Source organism: Blennius ocellaris, assembly GCF_963422515.1.
Source record: "Blennius ocellaris genome assembly, chromosome: 1".
NCBI lineage: Eukaryota > Metazoa > Chordata > Actinopteri > Blenniiformes > Blenniidae > Blennius > Blennius ocellaris.
In genome coordinates, this window is record NC_137650.1 from 35286081 (window position 1) to 35305074 (window position 18994).

An 18994-nucleotide genomic window follows, 5' to 3' on the forward strand; every position below is an offset into this window, starting at 1 on the left:
AATCCATTCTAATTAAATGGAATAAATCAAGGTTGCGGTGCATATGAAGAATGTTTGGGGTGTGGCTGACTAAACAAGGAAGTGAGGTGAGTGAAGGCAGCACCTGCAGGCTTTACTGTGTGGACTTGTCCGGAACACTTACACCAAGTACTGATGCAAGTCCTTAATATCGCAATTATCTTTTACTTTTATTTCCATTAGAGGCTGTTTTTTGTTGTTTTATGCCTCCGACGTCTTGAAGGTCACTATGTTTAATCAATGGAGTTAGATAGGATAAGCAGACATGAGATATTTCTTTTTTAAATTACCAGCTTCTTTTGTGTAGAAACTATTGGGCTTGATCTCCTCTTGAATAAATGAATGATTGAAACTTTTAGTTTGAATGTACAAATAAAAAATACAGAAAGGAAGAGACTAAATTTAAATTGGTAAAACAAAACAACAACAAGAAAACAATGCTGACATTTGGATGTTGAAAAGGAGCAGGAAGAAGTAAAAAACATATTAACTCCTCCCCCTCAAACCCCCTCAAACACTCATAATTTAGCACAATTGCACCGAAGATTTAATTCAATATTCTCAGCACAAGAAGAACCATCACTGAGATAAACTGCTGTACTTCTGAAGAATCAATCCATTCTATATTTTCTTAAATTGAATTATATGTCACAATTGTTTACTCTGGATGGTTAATCTGTTCCACCTCTTCACTCCACATTGAGACACAGAAGCTTCTTTTGTACTGCAAAGGGCAGCACACAAATAATCATAAAAATGACATGGAACTAAAAAAAAAAAAAAGTGCTAAATAAATATCAAACAACCTAATGAGTTCTAAGCGAACCAGTATCTCCAGTTATGAATACACACTTGTCATCATCACGAGGTTGAGGTTAGGGTTCGACCTCACACGTTATTGGATATTAGAAATGTTATCGGTGCATCCCGACGAAGGATATCTAGTCGGATCAATTTTTCTATTAAACCTCATTTCAACTTGACCCAGAGTTTCTTGTTAAATCAACTCTGGCTGTCTGTTGCTTGTCCAATATCCGTTCTCCCGCTGAGAGCACAACTCTACCACGTTGCCTTGAGTGGAACAAATTCTAATCCCTCCATGTTGATGCCGATCGTGGGAGCGGTCCATCGCAGCGCTGTGTCGTCGTTTCTTCATCCACCGTTCTGTTTGTGATTTGTTTAATGCTCCCTGTTCCAGGCCTTGGCTAGTATGAGTTTGAACACTCAGCCCATTCTGAACCTGGAGAAGTTCCAGGAAGGTCAGGAGTTGCCCTTGCTCCCGCCCGGACGAGATAAAGCCTCGCCGTCGTCAACAGAGTTCAACCCTCTGATTTATGGCAATGACGTGGATTCGGTGGACGTCGCCACCAGGTAAGCCGTGGGAGTCTTTCAGTGAATCATATTTCAGATTTGTTGCATCCTGATAATACCACTGAAATGTATTTGTTCCATATGTTCATTGAGGTTTTCTTTTTGTTTTTTTAAATATATATTTATTGAGTTTTTTACTTTAACAAGGCAAATTACAACATCACAGTAGAAATACAGAAACAAATATTGATTAATTAGCATCCATACAATTAAATATCAAGGTGCCTTCAGAGCAAATAATATTCCTTAAAGTATTTTTGAAGAATCTTAGGAAAAAACAATACACAAATCCAAACAAAACAACAAAAACAGAAACAAAAACAAAAACAAAACCGATCAGAACAAAACAGACTCACAAAGGGGTTTTAAAGTTGTTTAACAATCTGTGAATGTCCACCTATTCTTACATTGTCCACATAAATTATAGATATTAGGGATCAACTACAGCTTCAGATATCTTATTATTGGTCCCATACAGCCTGACATTTCTGAGGATTTCCTGAGACCTCATACCTCAACTTTTCAATGTGTAAAATCCCAACAAGTTCCCTGAGCCAAACCTCAAATTGTGGTGGAGAGTCTGATTTCCACACTTTTAGAATGCATCTTTTTGCGACAGCCATGCCATAGGAAATAATGGTGGCTGAGTTATGACCCATTCATTGAGGTTTTCTAAAGGCACACGGATGTGCAACTTTGCCCTTTGTCCATACGGAAGTCTTTGTTCTTGCCAGTGTTAAAGCTCATAGCATGTTGTTGTCCGTGTGTGTGAGTGTGGTTTCATCACAGATAACAAACGGCTGCGCCGATTAGTGGCCCTACTGCAGTTTTCATCGTTTCTGACATCCCTGTGTGAACGGACATCGTTTTCAAACGCAAATGCATTTGAACGGGGCCTTCGTTTTCTTAGCCTGCTCCAGTTGACGGAGAGGAAGTCAAAGATGCTGGGTGTTAAGCGTGGGGTCCCACACGGCTCTACTCTGGGACCAATGTTATTCATACCTTCTTGTCTTGTCTTGTCGTCCTGCAGGGTGGCCATGGTTCGCTTCTTCAACTCTGCAAATGTCCTCCAGGGGTTCCAGATGCACACTCGTACCTTGCGCCTCTTCCCCCGGCCCGTCGTGGCTTTTCAGTCGACATCTTTCCTGGCGTCCCGGCCGCGGCGGTCCAGCTTCGCGGATAAACTCTCGCACACGCAGGCGGTGGAGTTCTATGGAGAGTGGGCTCTCAATCCCACCAACCTTGCCTTTCAGAGGATACACAACAGTGAGATCTGTTTGCCACTGGAGGAGTGTTGGGGCGGGAGCGATGGCCGTCATGCGACATACTTACTTCATTATTTTTCTTCTCTTTTAGATGTGTTTGACCCCTCTTTAATTGGAGACAAGCCAAAGTGGTACGCACACCAACTGCAGCCGGTGCTCTACAGAGTCTATGACGGAAGCTCCCAGCTGGTCGAAGCCATGGCCGGGCCCTTGGAGGACGAGGGGAATGAATCTGACCCCACAGACAGGTGCGATTGGGTTTTTAACTTCTGGTTGACCAGAAGGTTTGAAGGTTTCCCTCGATGTTGACGATGAATTGATTTGCAGCGGGAGCGACAGCGAGGCTTACGACGACTCCAGCTCGTCCTATTCTTCACTTGGAGACCTCGTGAGCGAGATGATTCAAGGCGACATTCAGGGAGACACGCCGAGTAAGTCGTCCTCGTCACGACGGACTGGTGTCCACAGCGTTCACGTGAGCTTCTCTGATGCGAGTGGTGAAAAAACCCCTGACGTTGCAGGTCTGGGCCCGCCTACCCACGCAGCTCTGGGAGACGCCAGTGAGGTGGAGTTTCAAGACCTCCACGACTTCAGGGAAGGTCAGAGTTCAGAGGGTCTGTCGTGTAGTGACGGGCCCACTGAACAGTCTGACGGCCAACCGCTTCGCTCCAGCTCCAGCACCACGGCGAGCTCCAGTCCCAGCACAATCATCCAGGGAGTCAACCATGTATGCTGTCTTTTATTTCACGCGTGCCTTTTCCTTTCTACAAACTCACTGCCCCATCATGTGATCGTCGTCTTAGAAAGAAGTCACTTCCCAGTTTTCTTTTAGTGCTAATTAGACTGGTATCAAGTAGCACTTCACTTTGAAATGACTGAATAATCCCTCCCGAGCAAGCAGTGGAAATGAAAAATTCAGTTTCAGTGAGAAAACTGCAGCAGAAACACACTCAGATCATCTGGTGTTTATCTACTTTGGCTGCTTGCGCTTAAGGGTTTCGACGACTGCGACAAAGTCCTCGATCTAAAAAGCTTTTTATACAAACTTTGACAGTATTCAGTGGCGGCGGCCGAGACATGAGAAGAACAAGCTTGTAACTTAACCAGGAAGGCTTGAATTCCCCAGAAGCTTGAGTTTATCTGGTGTAACGACTTGTGCCAAGTCAAACACGGGGACCACGATCTGCTATGGCAACCCGGCGAGAGACCGGATGAAGGCTAATTTTAGATGTAACAGGAAGCCACCGAAGAGAAAACAATACGGGAGAAATATGATCTCTTCAGTCAATTAGAGACGATTGACACACCCTGATAACAGCTAAGATAAGATAAGTCCTTTCTAGGAATTACCTATCCTTCGATTAACATTCCTGCCCACTCAGCACGTTGTGTTGTAATTGCAATAGTCACTAAAACATTCCTCCTCGTCTCTCCAGGAACAGGGCGACGCTCCTGAAATCGAAGCCTCGGCGAGCGCCGCCTTACAGAATCCGGTCCCCGGGCTGGTCAGCCAGCCGTTCCTCCGGCCGGCTCCCGACGGCGTCCTGGTGGACCAAACCAACAAAAAGCAAGAGTATGACAACCCGTACTTTGAGCCCCAGTATGGCTTCCCCTCAGAGGATGACCCCGATGCAGAGGAGCAAGTGGAATCATACACCCCTCGATTCAACCAGAACCTCAATGGCAACAAGTGTGTTAAACTTGTTCATCGCTTGAATGATTTCTCCATCGTCATTCAAATGGGCTCTCCGACCGACCATGCAATGCTTTCTATCAAAACTCTGCATGTCCGATTGTCTTTCCATTCATGGTGGTCTTGAATCTTTTGGTGGCGTGACGTTTTGCGGCGTGAATGCTTTGACTCTCCCCATGTTGTGTGCAGATTTTGTCCTCCCGCGTGCCCTCGGCGCTCTGTAACGTCTTTTTGGACACTCGTTTGTCATTAGGGTGCTGCGTCCTTTACGTCCCTGCAGCCTGAGGCTCCCGGGAGAGTCTGACGGCGAGGGGGACTCCCGGAACAGCTCGCCAAACTCCACCATCTCCAACAACAGCAACGACGGCTTCGGAGGTCTCATGTCCTTCGCCAGTAAGAATTGTGTTTATTTAATCCATCTGAAGCAACACAAACCTGGAGGCTGGGCTGACCTACAGGAGCCATGACTGAATGGACGGACGAAACAAAATAGGTTATTAGATGAAGCTTTGCTTTAAAGGCTTAGCAGCTAATTCATGTCACATTCTGTGAAATACAACTCAGAGTGGAGGACAGTTTCCTTCCTATCTGATTCAATACATTTTTAGTCCAGATCAGTGTTTTTCAACCTTATTTGAGCCAAGGAACACTTTTTTCTTTGGAAAAATATCGAGGCACACCACCACCACCCGAAAATGTTAAAATACAAAACTCTGTAGCCTCTATTAACAATATAAAGTCGTTCTCATCAAAGTTTTAGCAACAGAAATCAAATAAATACAGAAAAAACTATTTCCCAATTTCTTTTTTTTAATTTTGACTCCGTCAGTGTGAAACCTGGACCTGATGGATGAAGAGCTGAGATCCTGGTTCACATTCTTCCTTTTCAAAAACTTCTCCATCACTGTCACTGACACAGTACTTTGATACAAGATGGTAGCAGGAGGTGGAGATGAACCACACTGACGTCTGTCACTTTCTAATTCAACGGCAACGTTCTGTGCTGCCATCTAGTGGCGAAGAATATTTATACATGATTACTCTGCAACACACTGTGAGAAAAATGTGAAATCGGATAATTTCCCACGGCACACCTGACGAGATCTCGCGGAAACACCAGTGTGCCGCGGCACAGTGGCTGAAAAACACTGTTCTAGATGATGGTTTGTTTGTTTGTTTTTGTTCTGTACCATTTCCTCTGGGGAAGCCACGGTTGACACCGTCTGGCCCGTGTGAGATCAGTGGACGGTGTAATGAAGTGGCTGTTCGTGTCGCTTGCTCACTAATGACAAACCCAGCGAGAGCTGAGCACCTGATGCTGCACTCAGGTGTCCAGGTACACTCCGCCAGCTCAACACTAATGCCGCTCTGCATATTTTAAAAGGCAGCTGCACGCCGACACGGTGAATATTTTAGCATGTATTAGCGTTCGCACAGCTTGTTTCCGCTGCCCCCCGGTGGCCCGAGTAATGGTTGGAGGCAGGTGTTGGACAGGGTTTCTACTTTGGGAACAAGACGGTAGGCGTGGAAAACAAATTCAGACATTGGTGGACCGGTTTTAATGAGAGTAAATTAGATTTGATTCAGGGACGCCTGCGTTTGCTGAGTGGCGACGGCGAAACTGCAAATCCTGCAGGAAGATACAGAGACATGGACGAATCAAGTCAATGAGATATGAATGTATGGAGAGTAAAGAAAGCAGAGAAGCACGCTTCCCAGAAATCTAAACCTGTAACAGACCAGCACACGATGAGTCAGATTTTAGGATTTGTCCTTGAATCAGCCTCATTTTTAGCCTGAGGCGCTTCTTTGTTTCTCTGCCAGCGATTCTATTTTGTCATTTGTCTCTCACTCAGGGGTGTCAAACCCACGAGAGGCATCAATCCAACCCGTGAAAAGAAGTGACAGCTTCCAACGCAGAAAACATTCACTATTTTGAATTTTTATTTTTTTATCGAACACAACACCGAGACCCGGACTAGAATTACCCGCTAATCCAACATATTAAATGATTTTTTTTGAACATTTCACTGCAATTTATAGCAGGAGCTAAATCTAATTGGCTTAATGTTGAGATTATAGTAATTTTCTGTACTAATTATTTGATTTTGAAAGGGGAAAAAAAGGTTATTATGGTAATCGGTCCGGCCAACTTGAGGTGAATCTGAAATAGGTTTGACACTCCTGCTCTATATCTATATCTCTATATCTATGTCCAGCAGAGATTCGTTAGCCTTTTCTGAAGCGTACCAGGTCAGGTTCCTCCACATTTCAGATATCGGTCGTTTTCCATTTCTTCTGATTCTCACGTCGTTTGTGTCACAGGCAATCTGTACAAGAACCACGGCACCAGTTTCAGTTTGTCCAACCTGGCCCTTCCCAATAAGGCGGCGAGGGACAAAGCCACGCCGTTCCCCAGCCTCAAAGGTAGGAGGGCACCTGGAGTCCATGTGACTGTGGATTCACTGCTGTTCACTGGGTATTGAGAAACATCAGTGTAGATTTACTGCAGTCATCACTTGGTTTCATTTCCTTTGCTTGAATCAGTCGCTTTGCATTTGCTGCCATTTGCATTGTCGAGATCTTTTCATGCAATATCTGTCTAAATAATTTGCTAAAATACACATAAATTATTATATAATATACTATTAACAGAACCTAAACTTTTTAAATATCCTAAATATCTTTTTAATCCAATTAATAACATTTGTGTTCCTCTTCACCTTGTCTTCATTGTTTGTTTTTTGTTGCTAAAAGAATATTTCAGTTTTGATATTGAGGAGGAAATGGAGCAAGCAGGTTTGTAGAAGTATTTTTGTGGCCCGACGTTCCTCCGTCTGCACTGCCAACATGTATATGGCACTATTTGAAGGAGACTATTGAGGATGAATCAAACAGATTTTTTTCTCTCTCGAGTCTAAAATCCACTCCAAAAACAGATTTATTTCATGTGTCAGGCACTTTGTCTTTTTCCTTAACATTGTACAATAATAAAACTGTAAATCAATTTACCTTATGAGAACAGAGAAATTAGTCTTTATTGGATATTATATTGGAGCTCATTGAATTTTCACGTCTAAGAGGGCTTAACTGATCACAGAGGAAAAGAACAAATGATTCATACCAATCAGCCACAACATTATGACCACAGACTCTTCATTGCCCCTGATCTATCAGTGAACATTTTCTTCTCAAAGTCAAAGTGTCAGAAGCAGGAAAAAAGGACAAGCACAAGGATTTAAGGGTGTTTTGTTTTTTTCACACATGCTGTTTTTAGGTTGGCCTAGTTAAGCGCTGTACAGAACAAAGCAGCCACACTGACACTGTCCCGGGCCAAGTTTGGAAAAAAGAAAGTGCATCGTTATTTGGAAATCTCAAGTCATATTGCAGTTGCAGTACTTTTACCACATACTTCCTGTTTACCTAATCTAGTGCAGGCAGGTTTCTATCATCCAATGAGCTGTGCACATCAAACATTCCATCATATGATCAAAATGGCATTGATGCATTTTACTTGCTGTGTTCAGTAATTGTATTACGGAAATCTTCTTAAAAGGTTATGTGGAACGGTGCTGCTTACAAACTTTGTGTGGAACATATCGAAATGCAGACACTTTATATAACAGCAAATGAAAAAAAAAGAAGAGTTGCCAGGATTAAAACAAGCTGCATAAAGTGAACGCAAACTACATGGACACAGAGTGCACAGCCGGATTCGCACTAAAAGGTGTGAAAACTCCCCAAGTGAGTTTGACAACACAGCATTTCCAAGAAAAGAAAAAAAAAAAAAGGTACTGCAGATGTACAGTGAGGTCGGATGTCAGGATACACACAATATTAAGTAAGTGGTCATAATCTTATGGCTGATCTGTCTATGATGACACTTTGATTTAGACACTTAATTCTTAATTTGCAACCAGAGGTTTCAACCATGGTCTGAATTCTGTTCTGGTTGGATTTTCACTTTAAGTGAGAGGAAAAAGCAGCAGAGACGCATGATTGAGTGACTCAATAGCTCCACAGCGTGAAGAATAGCTGCCATAGGAAACCTTCTGCTCCTCTGATCACCGTGTCTTCTGTCTCTGCTGTTCAGGTTCCCCCGACAGCCCGGGTATGTCATGTCTGGTGTGCTAGTTTGCGCCCTGCCGCCGTGTTTTACCCTTGAAGTGACCTTTCTCCCCGCCTTCCGCCCAGTTTCCCAGCAGAAGGCTGAGATAGACGACCTCCTCTCTCCTCCTCTCTCCTCCTCTGCCTTTCCTCTCTGTGTGACTGTTGGGAGTGTTTGTGATGCCCGGTGATGATGCACACAGTTATTACGCGGATGTTCGGTTCCTCTTTGAACTGCATTGGCGCCAATATGTTTTCATATTTTAGTATATTTAGGGCCCTGTCCACACCAGAACCTAAACCAGATGTTTCTGGCCTGTCGTCCACATGAGGCGGTTTTAGAAGCGTGAAAAGTTTTTTTTTTTTACACGGGTACCAGAGTGAGAGAGCAACATAGACCTATAGAACTAGAGTTCTATACAGGTTTATGAGCAGGAGTCGACTTCTAGATTTCTATATGCTTTGTTTTCTTCTGTGTTTTTGGTGTGTTTGGTGAGTCACAGCGCCCCTAGAGGCCTGGCATGAGTACTACATGCCCTGAAGCCTCGTATTGAACGGAGTTCATAGTGACGTGTGGACGGAGGTTTTTTGGAGAAGGCTGCGGAGACAAAAATAATAATTTTCTCGCCGTGTGGATGCGGCCTTAGACGGTGTCCAGGGACAAGTCTGTCCTCAGTGAAGTCACTTTTGCTCTCCTTCTCTGCCTCCTTTCCTGTTTGGTGGCTCCAGCGGCTCAGTCTTTGTTACCCCCGTTCAAACCGTGCCGTGATTTAACTACAATGAAGACCTGAAGATCACAGGTGTCAAAACACGATCTATATTTCCCCCGGGGTTAAAAGTACATCATGCAAAACCTTAGAAAAAAAAGAAGGCTTGATCTGCTGTAGATTGGTTTTCAGAGTGTGGGGTGGGGATGAGCTTCCTGACGGACTCAGCAGCAGATCCTCTTTTTTTGTTTTTGTTTTCAGGAAAAATAATACAGAAAAAAGACGGAGGTTAAAACTATAATTATACAATTCTTGTAATTGTAATGAAGAATGAAGTCTGGATGTAAAGTTCTAACATCCCGATGCTACTGATGTATTTTACTACAAAGTATGAGCTGCCTGCTGCTCCTACTTTACAGTAAACGTTGAGTTTTCCATCATATCTTCAGGAGTCCATCATCAATACATTGCTGTCGATTTGTCTTTTCTGCCCCCCCCCCCCTTTTATTTTCTTTTTTCTTTTTCTGTGTTCTCTGTTTTGACGCCATGTTGAGTGTGCAGCATGCCGGGGTTGATGTTGAGGCGACTGGTTGCGTCTGGGCCGGGGTCCCTCCCCCCTGTTCCACCTTTCCGCGGCACTAATTCTGGGTTTTGTGTGCAGTATTTGGCCTAAATTCTCTAATGGAGATAATTACAGAGGCCGGCCCGGGGAGCGGAGAAGGTGGGTTCTGCCCTTTTTAAACCGAGTGAGCTGCATGCTTCTCCAAGCCAGTCAACTACATCTCCCACCCACCCCCCACACCCCCCCCTCCCCCATTTCAGTCACTGTGTGTGTCGTCTTCCCACCATCCATATCGACTGCTCAGCTTCCTCAAAGCAGCCGTTGCTCCACGCCACGCTGTGTTTACCCCCGGTGAATTAACTGGCCCGATCACAAACAAGATAAGAACGATCAAATACTGTGATGTCATCAGTCCACAGGGTGGAAAGAGGAGCAGTGTAATGTGCAGCAACGTGACGCTTGTTGCAAACCCCACGTACGGAACAGGAAGGCAAAATCCAGAATAGGAATAGAAACGAGGGAAACCAATGGAAGCGTCGCCGCCGTATATTGTTTGTCCTTCAAACTCCCACAGAGAAGATTTGCTGAATCATTTGTGCTGCACACTAAACTTTTAATTGTGAAAATTCTGAAGTCATAACGATCTGTATTTTCAATAATCTGGATGTACTGGATGCTTATTTTTTGCTCTTGTCATGTTGTCCACTACTTCTCAATTAAAAAAACATTTTTGTAATTTTTTTAATATGAACAGTTGCGGGCAGAGGACCTGTACCTGCCGGCTGAGTTGAGGATGTGCAGGTTTTTCCTGAGCGCAATGGAGGGGATTCAGAACTCGTGTATAGAAGTGCTGCTCACGTTGAGAGACTTGAGTTTGGTGGCGTCTGTCGGGGAGGTGTTACCCGCTCCGGGACCCTCGCTGGTCGCCGGGCGAGCCTGAGAGGTTTCCTGACTTTAACTCGTCGGCCGCCGCTCTGAGTGTGACTTACTGTCCAGATGGGCTTCACTTCTATCCTCTCATCGTGACGCAACCGGAGCAAAGATTCCACCGCCGAGGTGGAGGGCGGCTCTCGAGCCTCTGTTTTAAGCCCACTGAGGAAAACCTTCTGCCCGACGCTCCACACGATGAGCTCCCTCTGCGTCTTACCAACCGACTCTTCCATCTCAGGTCTGCCTGCTTGACAAGACGGCGGAGAACAGCCATAAGAATTCTCCACACGTCCTCTGCTGTGACCTTCGGTAGAGAGTTTCTGGAACGGCTTCACTTGCAGCCTCTTTAGAATAAGAACAATTAAGACATAGACAAATTCTTCGGTGCTGCTGGTTTAATCAAATTCGTCTTTTACATTTGATTTCTTCTTGCTCAGAATATAATCAAGAAGCTGTAATTCACATACTGTGTTAGGATGTTCCTTCAGCTTTTATTTTGTAATTTTACAGGGTTTGGTTGGGGAGGCGGGTAAAAATGGTAACAGTCCAAAATATTGTGACGCAACATGTGAAGCTTGTGAGAATAAGCCAAGGAGGATCTGACGTGTGAAGAAAGACAACTAAAAACATGCAAACAGTTAAAATGTGTCGTTGACTATACATTCTTGTGTAAAAAGGTCAATATTTTACATAATTGACATATTTCAGGAGTTTCTCAGTACAGTGTCGTAGCTTCCAGCCCTGAGTTGCAGCCACACATCTGTGATTCTAATGATGAACAGCAGTGAAGGTTGGAGCTCTGATCTGAGAGTTCAGCCTCTGACAGTGTGACGGCGCAGTTTAAAAAAAAAAAAAGGAAAGAGTCGACTGTATCTCCTGCCTGTCAGCTCCTGACAGGTCCTGTCTTTATGTGGGGGGTTTAGATAAATGATGACATTACCTGCTGTCACATGCATGAATGCACACCGCCTCACTGTTGGCAAGTAAGTAGACATCCTGCAGAAGGTATTTTATAAACTCTGGAAAGTTTCCTCCAAACAGCAGACACCACGGCTGCTGTTGAAGTTCAAAAGCTGATTAAACAAAAAAAAGCTAATAAAGCAAATCCAGTCATTTCGGCCCCGTTTTCACGGCCGCTAATCCCTCCTGCAGAGACTGATGGAGGCGGAGCCTGTTAGCCCCTACCTCCGTTCACCCAGTTGTTAACAATGTGTTCTAGTTTTATCCTCCGTATCAGTAGTTTAATAGCCCAGACTCTCCCTGGTGGCATCTGATGCACCGTCAGTCCTTAAGGATGTCAGGTTCTCTCCATTTTCTTTGTTCTCTGCACACGTCTGTGTAGTTTCATTACAGAACCAAGCGACAGCGCCCCCCCGTGGCCCGGCAGACTAACTACACCGCTGTCTCTCTGTCCGCTGCTGCAGTGTAAACGCATTCCTTTTATTTAACGGATTAGGTGTCGTCACGTTGAAACGGGACCTTAATGTCGGTGCAGTGCTGTGGGTTAGCGTGGAAGTCTCCTAAACTTCAACTGAACTGAGTGCTGCAGTGACTCACTGCTGCACGTACACTGCAGCATTACCGAGGCCTTGTTTATACTTGTCATCGTTTCAAGTTGATGCATGTCGTCTTCACGTTTTTGTTTCGGGAAAAGTTTTGACTTTAGACGAGAACGTTTTGAAAAGTGTGCCGGTTTCCATGGAAACGACATGCCAGGCCACCAGTTGGACCGTTTGTTTTTGTGACGTGATGTCATCCAGAGAGTCCGAGCGCCGGCGTCGTGTCGACGGGATCCCATCTGAAGTTTTACCTTGAAAACGTCATTGTGGCTGAATGTTACTTGCTGCAATTAAAAAAAACAAAAACACAATGAATACATGAAGCTGTGTAAGAACAACATGGTGCAGCAATCATCTCATGCTTTTATGTGTAAATCTAGCGCCCTCTCTTGGCCATTGTTAGTGGCCACAATGTTTTGGATTCAACTGTAGCAGGAAAAGGATTATTTTATTTATTTATTTTGTGATGGGTGCATTTATCATATTTATTTTAACTCCAGTATAATTTCTACTGGACGATGCATAGAGAGCCTCAGTGCAGTGGCACAATGTGTGTCATAGAAATCAGTGTGAATGAGGCAACGCCGATTAAAACATGTAAGTTTTATTAACAGATTAATATAACGCAGCGCTCTGGCCCACTTTTGCATAAAACGGAGAATTAAAAACCCCCCCGAGGAGGATTAATTTAGTCCTAAAATGGCATAACAATATTGAGATGAATAGATGTGCTCAGTGGAGTGGCAGGTTAAGTGAATAGCTTTAACGAGACGACCCACTAATGACCAGCTTCATTTAGTACTGCAGTCCTCTGAACTCTGGACCGTCTTGTGCCAATTTGTGAGCAAAATGCTCCCGAGATTTATAAAAAAAAAAAAGATAAATATTCATCTCTATAGCGATTGAGCTGAATGAACAAGCTCCCCTACATCCACTCCTCTTTAATTTCCTTCATGCATGATGTCACAGATGTGGCTGTCCTTCATCTGACCCCCCCGTCTCTCTGTGTGTGTGTGTGTGTGTGTGTGTGTTTGATTTGTCCTTCACGTCTCTTGCAGTAATCCTAGACTCCACGCAGCTCCTGTAATTTGTCTGTTCAGCAGTAGATAACCTTCCCTAGATTCCAAGAGAGTCTGTCCTCTTCTCAAAGTGCTTTGTTTGCTATTTGATGCCGTAACATTGAGACGAAAAAAACCCCAAACTAGTTTTTGAAAGTGTTTTCCCGTCCCGGTTCCCGGAGGCTTTGTGAGTCTAGTCCGCCTTCCTGTGTGTTGTGTTAAAACGCTTGCCAGTGATCTGTTAGTGTCGTGGCTCACCGCCGGTCACCGGCTTCATCCTCTTGGTTGATTTTTTCCCCCCCCCCCCCCCCCTGCAGGCGCACGCGCCCCTCGAGCACTGGTGGACCAGAAGTCCTCCGTGATCAAACACAGTCCGACGGTGAAGAGGGAGTCTCCCTCTCCTCAGGGCCGCGTCAACAACACCAGGTGCTACGCTTCGGTACACTATACTGCTTGTAGAGGCCCCACCGTTGAAGGTCAAAGGTCGGGAGGGAACGTCCAACCAAACAGCACATGGACAAGTTAATTCTCCAGTTAATTCACAGGGAAATGCAGTTTTCTTTCTTTATGTAACGTTTTTAAAATGGACCTTTTTCTTAAGCAGTATCACGTTGTCGACGACGACATCGGTATCAAAGCATTAGTGTGTGTGCGAAACTTTTCTGGAACAAAAATAAACCGTTGTCGTGCAAATAGAGCAAATTGTGGTTTTGTTGAGATGGCATGACGTTTAATTATTTCAACTTGTTCAGGTATTTAAAAATATATTGTCATAATGCCATCATACCGACTTTGCTCTACAAACATAAGGAAACCTTTTGATTTTTGTTTGTTTTTTCCTGAAGTAAAATTAGTTTGACATCATAAAATTAAAATAAAAGTTGGGACAGTGCTGAGTGAAACAAAACCTGAGTGCAATGACTTAAAAATCTGTAAATCTGTATTTTAACCCTAATAGAACAAGCACATCCAGTGTTGAAACGTATTACCGTATTTTCCAGAATACAAGCTGCTACTTTTTTGACACGCTTGGCTTAAACTACGACGAAGCTAATTTATGGAATTTTGGCGGTTTTCAACCGGTCAACTGGTAAATGGGTGATGCATTCAGGAGCATCACGTAACTCTGACCTTTCTTTTTATTTTTTCCTTTTCAAATTTGGTGGGTGTGGCTTACATTCTGGTGCACATTGGAAATTACGGCAGCTTATTTTGAAAGTAACGGCAAGAATGTGACGACTTTGCTCTGTAAAAACTCAGAAACTGGTCCGACTGGAAATATTCAGTTCCTGACATCAGTGTTAAAATGAGTTTTTACATGAAGTGGTAAAATTCTCTTCTTTAACCGTCTGATATGTTAATTTGTGCTTTATTGTGACGGTGTGTTTTTTGCGTGGCTCCAGTGAGAACCAGCAGTTCCTGAAGGAGGTGGTGCAGAGCGTGCTGGACGGCCAGGGGGTCGGCTGGCTCAACATGAAGAAGGTGCGCCGCCTGCTGGAGAACGAGCAGCTGCGCGTGTTCGTGCTGAGCAAACTGAACCGGGCCGTCCAGTCGGAGGAGGACGCCCGGCAGGAGGTCATACGAGACGTGGTAAGACGCCGCGACCGGATGAGCCCACAGTTTCCTAATAAAGAATTCAACAAACAAACAAAAAAAAAGATCAAATATCCCTGCATGCGTGTGGTTTAACCCTCTGGGGCCTGAGGACACTCGTCACATGACCGTTTGAAAAGGCAGTAGCGTCACAGCACAGCGTCGTCTGGTCCAGTGTTTCAATCCGTGTCGAAAGTGCAGATATAAAACTACAAGCTCGTTTTTAAATGACGTTGATCGCCCAAATAAAAGCGGAGATATGAGGAAAAATATGTGACCTTTTGTAAATAGTTTTACAAAAACGCCTGAGGCAGTGCTTCTATTTCACTGTAAATATCTGTATATAACTGTTTTTTTCAGTCCTGTTTTGATAAATTTTAGATAATTATAGTTTAGATTTACTTTACAAGTAAACAAAATGATTCGTTAACCATGTCTGCGACTTTTATAGTCAATAAATCTATCTTTTTACCACCCGAATTTGTAATTTTATGGCATTTTTAGATCCACTGTTTTAATACAGTGTGCCAAAGTGATGAAAATACTTCAGAAATGCATTTACACCAATAAAAGCAAGGTTTAAGGATTTTATATCTGAGATATAAAGGAAAAATCAATTGTAGTGAAAAACGGCACAAAATGCTTCAGGCCCCAGAAAACAAGCAACAGCAGCAACTACAATATCAGCGTTTCTGTCGTTTCTATGGAAACCCACATAGTTTTCAAATTGTTGCAGTGTAAATGCAAAAACGTTTCTGCATTTTAAAAAAAAACGGAAAAACGACGCGTTTTGGACTGGAAACGCTGCCGTGCAAACGGGACTCGGGGTGTTTTGAATCAGGATGCGTGTGGCTGTTGCAGGAGGTGAGCAGGAAGGTGTACAAGGGCATGCTGGATATCTTGAAGTGCACGGTGTCCAGCCTGGAGCACTCGTACACCAACGCCGGCCTGGGAGGAATGGCCAGCGTCTTCAGCCTGCTGGAAATCGCGCGCACACATTACCAGACCAAAGGTACGGCTCTTCTTTACAGGTGCTCAAATATTATGCACTTTTTTTTCGAACTTTACTTTCTGTGCAGAGGAGCTTACGGGCCGGTGCTACTAACACTTGTCTCTGCATTGTGTTTAGCTTTTAATGCTGCATGTCTGTAGAAACTCTTCACCTGCTTCCCAGTTTCAAGCCACATAGATACACACACGTAGATCTTTGCACAATTATTCCTGTTTTGTTAACGAGTGTGTGTCTCTGGCCGCCTAATGTTGAAAACTCGGTAGACCCGGAGAAGCGCAAGCGAAGCCCCACAGACAGCGCCGGCAGCCCGGGGAGTAAAGAGAGTCCCTCGGGGCGCATGGAGGCCGCCCGGCCTCAGGGGCTTCTGAACGTCCCCCACCTGCAGCTGCCCCACCCCACGGCGGGCAAGGGAGTCCGCCACTATGACAGCCGGAGTCTGAACGAGGAGAACTTTATTGCCTCGATTGGTGTGTACACCACTCCGGCCCGGTTGCATGTTGCAATGTGAAACCCTGACCATCAGCCCTGAAACCAGCCCCCCCTACCCCCCCCTACCCCCTCCCACCCACCCCCCACCAGTTGTCCCAGACTGATCCCTACAGGGGGAAAAATATTCCACACACTTACACTGGAAAGCTCTTCTATCAAAACAGTAGCGTGTTTCTCTGTGGGGGGTCACTGATCAACAGCAGAGACTCTGGATTTGGCCTCAGTCGTACCTGAGCAGTGGAACCTGTGTGGAATATCTCCCTGTCTCTCTCTCTCTCTCTCTCTCTCTGTCTCTCTCTCTCTCTCTCTCCGGACCTCCTTGTGAGCCTGTTAGCGCCTTGAAGTGCATGTGTTTGTTTTTTTTTTGTTTTTTTTGGACCTCCAAGGTAAATCTGCAGTAGTGGACGAGGGGAACCCCGAGGTAATGCACTCTGGTAGTCCAGACGTGGATCCCGGCAGCTCCTGTTTGCTCTGAGCATGGAGGGCGGAAGCGTCTCTCCCCGGTAAACAGTCCCAGGAGGAGGACGAGGTCTAGCCTCAAGAAATGAGCTCCCATTGGTCGATAAAACAACTGATTGACTTCAACAATGACGACAAAAAAAAACCCAACTCAAAAACTTGGAGCGATTTTGTTTGGCACTTAAGATTCTCCTGAGGCTGATTCTGGGTCTGTATACGGGGGACTGGGTCAGGCCCCTCCCACCTGCACCCCCCCTTTGCTCTTCTCCTTAGAAGTTGCACCTTTCAATTCTACAGAATGCCGTGAGACCTCTGCATCCCGAGCTTCTGCAACTGCACCTTTCAATTCTACAGAATGCCGTGAGACCTCTGCATCCCGAGCTTCTGCAACTGCTCCATTTCACCCGCTGGCTAGTCGGCATCTCAACCCCCATCCCACGCTCTTTTCCAACCCCCCCCTCTCCCCCCCCCCCCCCACTCTGTCACCTCCACCCTGAAGAGCCACACAGCTGCGATCGATGGAAGTCATTGTGCCGTCACTGTGTGGCTCCTCAGGACTCCAGGCCTGGAGCTCTGGGCGTCTTGTAATGTTCCCTTGGTAGCTGCTGCTGCTGCACACAGGAAACGCCTTGTGATAATAAGACCCTCTTATTATTTCCTCCCGTACTTTACCAGGATTAACGCTCAGCTACATGCAAACATTACAAAACCCCCACCTCCTCCTCCTCCTCCTCCTCCCCCCCCCTCCCTCCCCCGGTGACGACGGATCCCCGGTGCTTACTTTGTTTTGGTTTCAGTTTCGATGCTCATCCACCACATGCCTTCTCAACCTCTGACTCTCTCTCTGTCTTTCTCTCCTTGCTTGCAATGCATCTTGGGTAGAATTGTGGAGCAAGCACCAGGATAAGCAAAAAGCTATGGAAAAACCACAGAGTAAGAGACTTTTCACACACCAAAGAAAATAAAAAGAGAAAAACCTACCGGGGGGTGTTGAGCTGATGATCTTTTCCTCTCCTCTGAGCCTCTCCAGTGTTTTCATACGTGGTAAACAAAGAGTGTTTGGATAATAAACATGGTCGCACTTTGAACGCCAAAAAAGAAAAGATCTTAAGACAAAGATTGAGTTTAATTCCACGGGTAATGTATAGAATCTCACTTTTGGATGTTCAGCTATTCCCCAAAAAGTTGTGACTCTGTGTTAAATGTAAAAAAAAAAAAAAAATCAGATTGCAATGATTTTCAAATCTTACCAACCCACGTGTTACTCTGAATAAACAACATATCAAATGTTTAACGCGACATGATACCAGTTAAATCTTCCTCCTTGTGTTTTTTTTGTAATTTAAATTGTTTCGTTCCCATTAAATCCCAGTTGAGCTCAAATCTTCCCTGAAGTGACAAAACGTCTCAGGTTGAACGTCTGATATGTTGTTTACGTTCTGACGGCGCTACAATGTGGATGTATGAGATCTGGACGTCGTCGCATTAAGTTCTTATTTACATTTAACACAGTGTCCCAACTTTTTATTTTGTTGAGTTGGAGAGTAATTACAAACCAGGATGTTTTGTTTTTTGTTAATGTTATTGAGTATCTGATGTGACGTCTGTGTAAGAAATAGAATCAAACTGATTCTGAGAACAAAGTACAACTTTGTTTTAACTACAAACCTGATGTTTCCTTTCATATGTTTACTGATGTGTACATCTGGCACAACACACACACACACACAAATGGTTATTCATGTTCTATTCACTGGCTTCAGCTCATGTGATTTTGTTTTCCAGTAACCCCCCCCCACCCCACCCAACCCAACCCCCCCACCCTGCATCTCGATGAAGAGAAAGCAGTACCTGCTTCCCCCGTCCACCTCTTTTTAACTCCCGTTTTTTTTCTTCCTGTTTCAAGTGGCTTTCGCCGTCAATTTGTATATTTGCAGCCGTTCCCACATGAGACGCCTCGTTAAAGTAATAATGATAAAAAAAAAAAAAAGGTTAGCAGTCAGATAAAGGACTCCGCGTCGGAGGTTCTGAACAAGTCGAAAGCGAAAGTGTCTCCCTGACCGTCCATCAGTTCGTCTGCATGCCGACCTGCCTGTGTGTCTGTGGTTCCTGGTCTCACCTGGTCTCACCTGCAGCCTCGACTCACTAATAATCTGCACCCTGCCAATCCT

General features: G+C 44.7%; 1 protein-coding gene across 1 annotated transcript in view; it reads left to right on the forward strand.

The window, feature by feature from the left end:
* Positions 1 to 18994, forward strand: part of madd (MAP-kinase activating death domain) — a 58780-nt gene that overhangs the window by 24188 nt on the left and 15598 nt on the right. Inside the window, 12 exon segments of the mRNA XM_080498694.1 lie at positions 1217 to 1389; positions 2420 to 2655; positions 2746 to 2902; positions 2982 to 3085; positions 3176 to 3381; positions 4091 to 4344; positions 4601 to 4740; positions 6673 to 6774; positions 13588 to 13696; positions 14674 to 14860; positions 15725 to 15875; positions 16139 to 16342. Coding sequence (XP_080354820.1) covers positions 1217 to 1389; positions 2420 to 2655; positions 2746 to 2902; positions 2982 to 3085; positions 3176 to 3381; positions 4091 to 4344; positions 4601 to 4740; positions 6673 to 6774; positions 13588 to 13696; positions 14674 to 14860; positions 15725 to 15875; positions 16139 to 16342 — 2023 coding nt within the window.